Source organism: Rhipicephalus sanguineus, chromosome 4 (assembly GCF_013339695.2).
Source record: "Rhipicephalus sanguineus isolate Rsan-2018 chromosome 4, BIME_Rsan_1.4, whole genome shotgun sequence".
Classification (NCBI taxonomy): domain Eukaryota; kingdom Metazoa; phylum Arthropoda; class Arachnida; order Ixodida; family Ixodidae; genus Rhipicephalus; species Rhipicephalus sanguineus.
In genome coordinates this window covers 64,114,128-64,123,406 of record NC_051179.1, presented here as the reverse complement: position 1 = coordinate 64,123,406, position 9,279 = coordinate 64,114,128, and the positions used below count along the sequence as shown (strand labels likewise).

The window sequence follows — 9,279 nt, the reverse complement described above, 5'->3', positions numbered from 1 at the left end:
TTGGCACCACCAGTGCGAAGGTGCCCTAATTAAATGCGAAGCATTTCTTAGCGAACCTTAGGCACTTTGAGCGTTTCTATCTATCTATCTATCTATCTATCTATCTATCTATCTATCTATCTATCTATCTATCTATCTATCTATCTATCTATCTATCTATCTATCTATCTATCTATCTATCTATCTATCTATCTATCTATCTATCTATCTATCTATCTATCTATCTATCTATCTCTACAGCCGCCTACGTCTGGGTGCTCTCGTGATCGCCTCCTTAACTTGGTGTAGACCAAAGTTGGCATGGGAGGGTAAGAGGATTTGATGAATGATGAGGTCGATGGTCGACACATTTGTGTAGAGCATCATTTTGAAAACGTCGTCCGCGATGCCCTCGAGTACGTGGCCCACCTTGTCAACCTCGGACATTTGCTCGTCCACTTTTCGGCACAGCGCGAGTACGCCCTGAATGTACGAGACATACGACTCGGTCGATGACTGGACACGGATGGCAAGTTCTTTTCGTGCTGACATTTGGCGACCGGACGGGTCCCCAAAGATGTCGCGTAGTCGCTCCTTGAAAATGTCCCAGCTGGTGAGCTAGGTCTCATCGTTCTCTCGAACCAGACACGCGGGGTACCTCCCAAGTAGATGATTACGTTGGCAAGCATCATGGTGGGGTCCCATCGGTGAGTTTGGCTAACACGCTCGTACATGCTGAGCCAGTAGTGAGCGTCAAGGCCAGCTTGGGCGGAAAATGTACCGGAGTCGCGGGGGTGGGACACCGTAAGGTACGTTGTGGTTGGCGCCGCAGCTGTAGACGGAGACGGGCTGTTGTCAGTGGTAGCCATGGGCGGAGACGGGACGGTGAGGCCGCTGCGAAGCTTCGTGGTGAGGACGGGGAACGTTCCACCTTCACCAAATACGTTACTTGAATGACGTCTCGGTAGACTGTAGTCCGTAGACTACTTACACGATATATTTACAGTAGCGGTTGCAGCGCTGACCGGTTCAGCTCAGAGCTTGTTTGTTTGTTTGTTTGTTTGTTTGTTTGTTTGTTTGTTTGTTTGTTTGTTTGCTTGTTTGTTTGTTTGTTTGTTTGTTTGTTTGTTTGTTTGTTTGTTTGTTTGTTTGTTTGTTTGTTTGTTTGTTTGTTTGTTTGTTTGTTTGTTTGTTTGCCTTAAGGAGACTGGCTCATACCCACGAGGGGGATTGGCCACACTGACGATTATGCCCGAGCGGAGAGAGATCTTCCTTCTCTTCGTCCGGCGCACACGGGCATGGTTCAAGGGGCTGGCAATATGCATGTAGCAATATGACTGTCTGGTCATGACATTAGTAACGTGAAAATGCTGTCGCGTACGTCGTCAAACCCTTTCCTCCAGACACGTGTGGATTGGCAGTTTATATCTATACCCAGGAATGGCGAGAACAGACATTGGTAATTAAATTCGAGAGCATTAAGACAAACCGAAATCGGCAGCGTTGACCCAACGAATGCAAAGATTAAAAATTAAGATCCCAGCAGGAATCGAACCTTCATTCTAAAAAGAGAGGGCGTGTAAACACGGACACAAGAAAGAAGTCAGGACACCAGGTGTCCCGACTTCTTTCTTGTGTCCGTCTTTGCACGCCCTGTCTTTTTAGAATGAATACTTACCAATTAACTCAGCTCTCTGTTATTCTAGGAATCGAACCCAAGCATTCTGCGTGGCAGTCAGGTATTCTGCCACAGAGCCACGCAAGGTCATTAGACTGCTTTGGAAAAGCACGCTACGGAGGCGTAATATCGGTGCAACGTCAATTGTGGCTGTGGTGCTGGCTATTTTATTTTATAGCAAAGTAATAAACGCCACATATGTATTTCAGTGATACAGGCGTCATGTCAGGTTAACGTATGTAGTTCCAGCGTTGTCTCCGCTTTCAGATTAGTCTAATAAACATTACATTTGTAATTCTATGATTCATCAAGCTAAATTCAAGCGTCGCTCAACCCCGGAGGAATACGCTAGCAGAAGTTACGTATGATATTCACGTCATTGCACCGTAAAGTGCACTTCATAATACTGACGTGTGTACTCAAACGTCAGGCCTGACGTTACGTCAGACCATAAGTTATCCTTTAAACGCCAGTGTTGTAGACATGCCTGGTAAGCCCACGATGTGCGCACAACTACAGTGAAACCTCGGTGATACGAATCTGACAGGGCCCCCAAAAATATTCGTATCATCCGAAATTCGTATCACCAGAAAGCGTGGAAAATTAGCATGCGACAAAAGAAACCTGGCGTACATTTTGATTTATTGCTTTTCAGCGCCACAGCAACGTCAGGAAGAACCCGGAATGATTGTCAGTTAAGTTTTTAGAGGTCGCCAATCATACCAGCACTCGTAAATATAGGGCCCGTACGCGCGTATTTAATTAATGAACCAGGTGCGTTGCGACCCGCGACAGCAGTAGCCCTTTCCAAATTTAGTATGCTTTTTTTGCATGACACCTGAGTACTGCAGCGAAAGTAACGAAAGAAGCGCTTTGACGCGATGGGTCAAGGCCACAAAATTACAGACCCACGGTCCTGTGTTATGATTTGTTATCGCGGAGGTGTTGGGGATGCTTTTTTGGGAGATTTACGGTCGTGCCCGCACAAGTGCGACTTCAACGGTCGCGCGTGTTGACGTTCATGTTGACTTTTATGGGATGTCTGATCCACGAGGCAGGCACATGTAAACACAGTACAACAGCAGCCCGCGTCGACGCTTTAAAAAAATCATGGCGCAAATGTCCTCTGTAATCTAAACGCGAAGGCACACGGAGGCACATAAGAGCCTCAAAGATTCGCGCACACAATGTCGGAGGCCGTGACGCGTCTCTGAAGGTTTATTCTGACCGTAAAAAAAGCGTTTTTTTTTTTTTTTACACCGTGATTCTGACGATTTGGCGGTGCGGCGCGCATGCCCACGCTTGCGTTACCGCGCTCGCACGTGCTTGGCGCGTCCTCCGCGACAGCGTGGACAGCACCTCTTCGTACCTGGGCGGTAGCGTACGTTCGTATCAAACGTCGCTGGGTGAAAATCGGTTCGCAGCAACCGTACTCCATTACATTGCAGGCCAATGGGCCTTGGCCGGGACCAACGAAAAATTCGTATCACCCCGAAATTCGTATGAGCTGTGATCGTATCACCGAGGTTTCACTGTACAACAATGATAGAAACACGTCGATCCACCTCGTAGCGCTTGCCTCAAAGCCAAAAAATTCAGCATAAAACTAGCTATTCCCTAACTGCTTCACATGATACCGATTCCCACAAAGCGTGGAATCTGCCGAATTTTTTTTTTGTACGTTATGTGGTCAGCCATTGGAAAGCGCTGCCTTTCAGCCATTTTGAGCAGCGATGACCACGAGCACGGCTAAAGTAGCGCAACAAAACACGAAAATCTGAGCACAACCAGTACAACTCTAATACACGCTACAAACCTAATTAATTAATTAATATGATGATTCAGAGCATCCGGCTGATTATTAAAAATAGAAATCAATAGAAATAAATAAAGAAGAAAAATTTGTAAAAGACAGAAAGAAAGAACGAAGGAAGGAAAGAAAGAAAGAGATAACCGAAACAAATCAAGGATGGCTGCCTAGCTCCGCAGTTCCTTCAGGCTTGGCGCCACTAGAGCGAAGCTGCCTGAATTCTTTCCACATTACGTAGTCAGCCGTTGGAAAGCACTGCCTCTGAAACATTTGGCGCAGCGCGATAACCACGAGCACGGCTAAATTAATGCAATAAAACATGAAAATCTACACGCAACCAGCCCAACTCTAGTACACGCTGAAAACCTCATAAATTCATTAATATGATGCTCCATAACATCCGGCTGACTATAGCCCGACGTCAGAGCAATTTCGCATGTTTTCTTTCCCCGGCACAGACTGCTAGAAAACCCATCTGTACAAAAAATGATGGCGATGATGCTTGTGGGATCAGAAAATACCTCAAGCCAGTAACCGCTGCTTGTCGTCTACTTCCGGTAGCGATGTCATTGCAAGCTGCAACTATCATTCAGGGTTGCACGTATTAACTATCTGCAAAAGAAGTTGAGTCATATACTTGCGAACTGAATTTACCGAGTTAATATCGCCGAATTCTGAAAAATTATAAACGGAATTACTTTTCTAACAGCATGTTTATCAGGATTTTCTGACAAATTTTCGGAAAGGCGCATGCCTCAAATTCTAGACATGCGCATGCCAGACAAACGCTCTGCTAAACGAAGAAGAAGACTCTCGAGCTCGAGGCGTGGCTGTGCCCCAGACGTTTGTGCCACGCATATTTCACTGCAGACTGCATTCCGCTCCTATCGAAGCATTCAAGGGCTTTCGTACAACGTACTCTTCTGCAATGAATGTCGTGCACGAGCAGGTAGCAGCCGTTTTGACGCTCACAGGCGGACAGGAGGCAGATAGCGCTAAATTGCCCGAAAGAGTGAAGGACATGGAACAAAGCTTCACCGGAGATAGCGGCGGAACTCATCCCACCACAGCACCTACTACGGACCACAATCCTGACGGCGAGTGCGGGGCCCCGGCACCCGCCAGTCTCACACCAGAGGTTGCCGTTTCGCTCGTTGACACCAACGCCTTGGACACGGGATCCGTCAAAGGTGCAGAACGTCCCAACACGTTAACTGCGGAGAAGCCATCGATACCCGGCAGCGAGACCAAAGTGGAGAAGTCTGGAGGTATGCGGCCAACCTTGAGTAAATTCTTCCGCTCACTCTCACGTGGGTTGAGCATTGCAAAGGTGGCCCCCTCCAGCGGCACCGACATGAAGCCTCTGGAAAGTACGACCACGGAGAGCACGACTACGATGCGCCTGAGGGGCGCCAGCTACCACTCCGTCATCCTGGGCTTCCTACTCGCCAGTGGTACCAGCGCCGCACTTTCCCTCGTCAATGTGATCGTCAAGCGGCTCGAGACGGTGAGCACACTCGAGGTGCTTACCTTCATGGCGTTTGGCGTCTTCATCGGTATCCTGCCCGTGGCCACCGAGGAAGTACAGCCATTCGGACCGAGGCGAGCCCAGCCGCTTCTAATCGTGAGGACCGTTCTGTCGCTAGCGTCGGCAACGTTGAGGCTCCTGAGCCTGTCCTACCTGACTGTGGCCGACTCGTCCATCATGACCAGCCTCACTCCGCTCATGGTCGGTCTCACGGCGACGCTTTTCCTCGCCGAGCGTTGTCACTGGACCCGCGCAGTAGCGGCGGCCCTTTCCCTAGTAGGACTCATCCTCGTGATGAAGCCTCCATTTCTGACAGCCGCCACCGGTTCGATGGCGAAGACGCAGTACATCGGTATCGCCTACGGGCTCAGTCACTCGGTGATCAACGGCGTCACCACCGTGTGCATACGGGCGACGAAAGGAGTGTCGCGGAGCGTCGTGGTCTTTCACTACGGCTGCCTCTCGATGCTTCTGGTGTCCATTGTGTCCATAGCCATGGGTCGCCTCAAGGTGTTCTACGACGGCTCGCAGATCGGATACCTGCTGCTCATCTCTCATCTCACGTTCGCGCTCCAGATGTTCTTGAGCAAGGCGCTGCAGGTGGAGAGCGCGTCCTTTGTGACCATCGTGAAGACGTCGTCGGACGTGATCTTTGGATTCATAATGCAGGTGAGAAAAATCCACAGCGCCGACGCGCGTTGCTCGAGTCATCTTCACGTCCTCTTGCAGTAACTGCTGAATTTGGTTCGGTAACGTATTTCGAACAACCACGTTTTCTCGAACTTATACGCAATAGTGCATCTGAAAAAAAAGGGACGCGAGAAAAAAAGCATTATCATTAAATATCTATTATATAGAAAAGCAGCTAGCTGCCGTTTACAATACGTAGAAGCGCTGTGGAAAAGCTTTCCGCGCAGATGCGAACGATTTCACTGAGGTTGGCGTAACAACGCAAGTGCAGGTTTCTTTAATGCGAAGCATTCCTTGGGACCCCTGGACAAGGTTTCGCGATATCTCGCTAGGTGCCGCCGAGCCTTGCACTTTCTAGAAATTCGTTAGAAGGTGTCCTCATCTCTCGCCGTGTTCCGCAATGTGCTCGCCCCGAATTTGAAAGAAGAAAGAAAGAAGGAAAGAAAGAAAGAAAGGACAGGATATGGGGGGGAGAAGAAAATGAGAGAAGAAAGAAAGAAGAAGAAGCAAAGAGGAAAAAGAAGAAGAAAGAAAGAGAGAAAGGAAAGAAAGGAAAGAAAGAAAGAAAGGATGACAAAAGAAAGAAAGAAAGAAAGAAAGAAAGAAAGAAAGAAAGAAAGAAAGAAAGAAAGAAAGAAAGAAAGAAAGAAAGAAAGAAATGTAGTAGGTCAGTCCCGCACGCGCCAAGCTTCGCTTGCTGCCATTTTCCCTACAGGGCCAGAGTTCCTGAATATTTTTTTTTTCTTATTGCGCGCGATGGCTACGACGCAAGCACGCGGCGGCGGATGACATCGCCGCAGAAACTGGCTGCTGTTGTAAGCTCATAACTTACGCTGTAAAAAACGGTGACGATTTATAGCACGATGTGCTCTGCTATGGCACAGTGGTAAGCTGTCCCTAGAATTAATTCATCTATATACAAATTTTGTTTTAGATTTTGTTAGATTTAGTTCTACATGGTCACATTTTCCAGTGAGGATTACGGTAACTTGTGGGCCGTTCTGCCACGGCTTTCTGATAGCGGTGGAGCCAAGCTATGCTGTGGCATCAATTCAACATGTTTTGTGTTTTACTTTCTTCTAGCTAATGAGACGTCCAGTGCGCTCCTCACCACGTGTAACGACCATTTTATTTCTTGAACATATTGACTAATGAATCTCTAACTAGACGCCTCCGTTTGAAGGGCCCAAGCAACTCGAATGTACTAACTGCAGTTTGTACATGGCCCTGCTACCACGCCATCACATTCGTGCAGATATTCCAGAATAAATCATTTTTAGTACCATTGCGATAGCAATTATATGGACAGTCTCGGCTGGTTCTTGCCGTCCCCGTCGCCGCCGTCATGCACCGTATATATATATATATATATATATATATATATATATATATATATATATATATATATATATACGATATATATATATATATATTGTGGGCATTTATTATGCACATCTTCTTCATGTGTACATTATCACCAATCATGATGCATTTGGTTATGCATCCTCATCTTCGTCGTGTATCATCACCATCAGTGTGGTTGATCGTGCCCTGTTCGCTGCCGGACCTTCGGGACAAATAAACGTCTGCCCTACCAAGACCTCATAATATATATATATCCCAAAGAAAAATAATTCAGGAAAATCGGATTCGATCCAGCAACTTCTCGCTTCGCAGCGCGTGGCGCTAGCCATTACGCCACAAAGAGCAGATCCTTCAGGTAGCTAACGGCGAGCGTTATAAACACACCCTTTACCGCTGGCAGCACTCAGAGACGGCAGGCGCTTATAAGCGTTCCTTCATTACCAGCGAGATGGCGCGACGAGCGCAACGGGCGTAGAGAGCCTTCATGTGCGCGCCCCCGTGCGTCGGAGGCACGGAGGCGCGCACATGAAGGCTCTCTAAACGGGCGCATTTAAAAGTCGTCGGCCAGCTCGCTCGCTTCTTCTAATATTTGGGCAAGGAGAACCTTGCCCTCCCGCTGTTTTCTCGCGCGGTATAGTCGCGGACAACTTTACTTGGCAATGAAGGGAAAGCTACGGGGCAGAGCGTCTGCACATGTACTGTTACGCGAAGTAGTCCGGCTTGGCGCGCGTCTCATAACGCCGTGGAAAGTGATGGCCAGCGTTGCATTTCGACGCAAACGCTGCTTAGCGCCTAAGGTACGGGTAAAAGGCGCGACTTTTTCACGCACGCAAAAACGCAAACTGACAACGTATAAAGTAAAAGAAATACATATATCTCGCTTGTGAGCGCTGCGTTCCGTCTCAAAAAGCTACATGTAGAAAATGGAGGAGTATTTTATATATCTCACGCAGAAAATACAGACGCAATTGTGGGACTACATTAATTAGTGGTAGGATGCGTGCATTGTGGCTCTGTAGCCTTCGCTTCATTGCCAAGAAAAGTTGTCCGCGAGTATAGTTGCTGCCGGGGGGGCAGATGTTGATGCAGCGTAACAGCGCTTCCAGCACGGGCCGCTTTTCTTGATATCGCATTCATTGCTTCGCCCTTGTGGCGAAACTGTGACTTTTTTCCTAAAGTCTCCATCGCGCTGCTACGAGCTCCGTAGTGCTCGTTCCTAATTTGCTGTGACAGCACGGCATTCTTTTATGCACTTCGAAGTTGCATACCTCTGCTTCTCGTGGTACAATGGTTACTGTGTTCCGCTGCAGATCCGAAGGTCGGGGGTTCTATCGCGACTGCAGCGGTCCCATTTCGATGGAGGCGTAATGCTTAAGGAATAATGCTGTGCGATGTCAGTGCACGTTAAAGACTCCAGGTGGATGAAATCTCCCGAGCCCTCATCTGCGGTGTGCCTCATAATCATCTCGTAGTTTTGGCTCATAGAATCTCTCATACTATTTTAAAAAAATTATGGCAAAGCGCTAACAGTGCATGCAGGCGCTGCAGTAATGCAAAATGGGGTTGCGCTTTCGGAATATCCGCTTTTTTTCAATGAATCAATCAATCAATTAGTCAATCAATCAATCAATCAATCAATCAATCAATCAATCAATCAAGCGATCGATCGATTAATCAATCAATCAATCAATCAATCAATCGATCAATCAATCAATGTATGTGTGTGAAACACTGCAAATCATTTTACATTTATTGGTCTAATGTGAACAAACGTACTGTTCGCCTATATTTTTTTATTGCAGCCCAATAATATATTTCCACACGTGTGTTCCCAGGATGTCTTCTTGAACGTGTATCCAGACAGGTTCAGCCTTATCGGTGGTTCCTTCATCCTCTGCGGCGTCTTGATTATCGGCCTACGGAAGATCGCTCTAGCCGCCGAACCAGAAAGCAGCATCAGACACAGGCTGAAGTTTCTGCTCTGAGATTAAAAAATAAAGTTCTACTGAGATTATTGATTCTTGCACATCGTCAGTTGCTTCTGTTATGACCTCGACACGTTGTCACTCGTATGTCAGTGAAAGATATTGCTGTTACAGCTGCCAAAACATGCAGTATTATATATTCACAACTGAACAAATTTGTAGGCAAGAAAAAGAGATGCAGTTTGCAAACTTTTATTTCACGTGATTCCACAAGTGCAAAAGAAGAAAAAGAAAACATTCCGAC

General features: G+C 47.2%; 1 protein-coding gene across 1 annotated transcript; it reads left to right on the top strand.

Moving 5' to 3' along the window:
• Positions 1 to 4,395: 4,395 nt before the first annotated feature.
• Positions 4,396 to 9,035, top strand: LOC119391255 (pseudopaline exporter CntI). The gene is made up of 2 exons (XM_037658932.1): positions 4,396 to 5,664; positions 8,886 to 9,035. Exons 1-2 carry the CDS (start codon positions 4,396 to 4,398, stop codon positions 9,033 to 9,035), a joined length of 1,419 nt encoding a protein of 472 aa, XP_037514860.1.
• Positions 9,036 to 9,279: the final 244 nt, after the last annotated feature.

Coding starts and splice junctions, on each gene's coding strand:
- LOC119391255 (XM_037658932.1), top strand. CDS start 4,396: ATGAATGTCGTGCACGAGCAGGTAGCAGCCGTTTTGACGCTCACAGGC. Junction 5,665..8,885: donor TCTTTGGATTCATAATGCAG/GTGAGAAAAATC, acceptor GTGTGTTCCCAG/GATGTCTTCTTGAACGTGTA.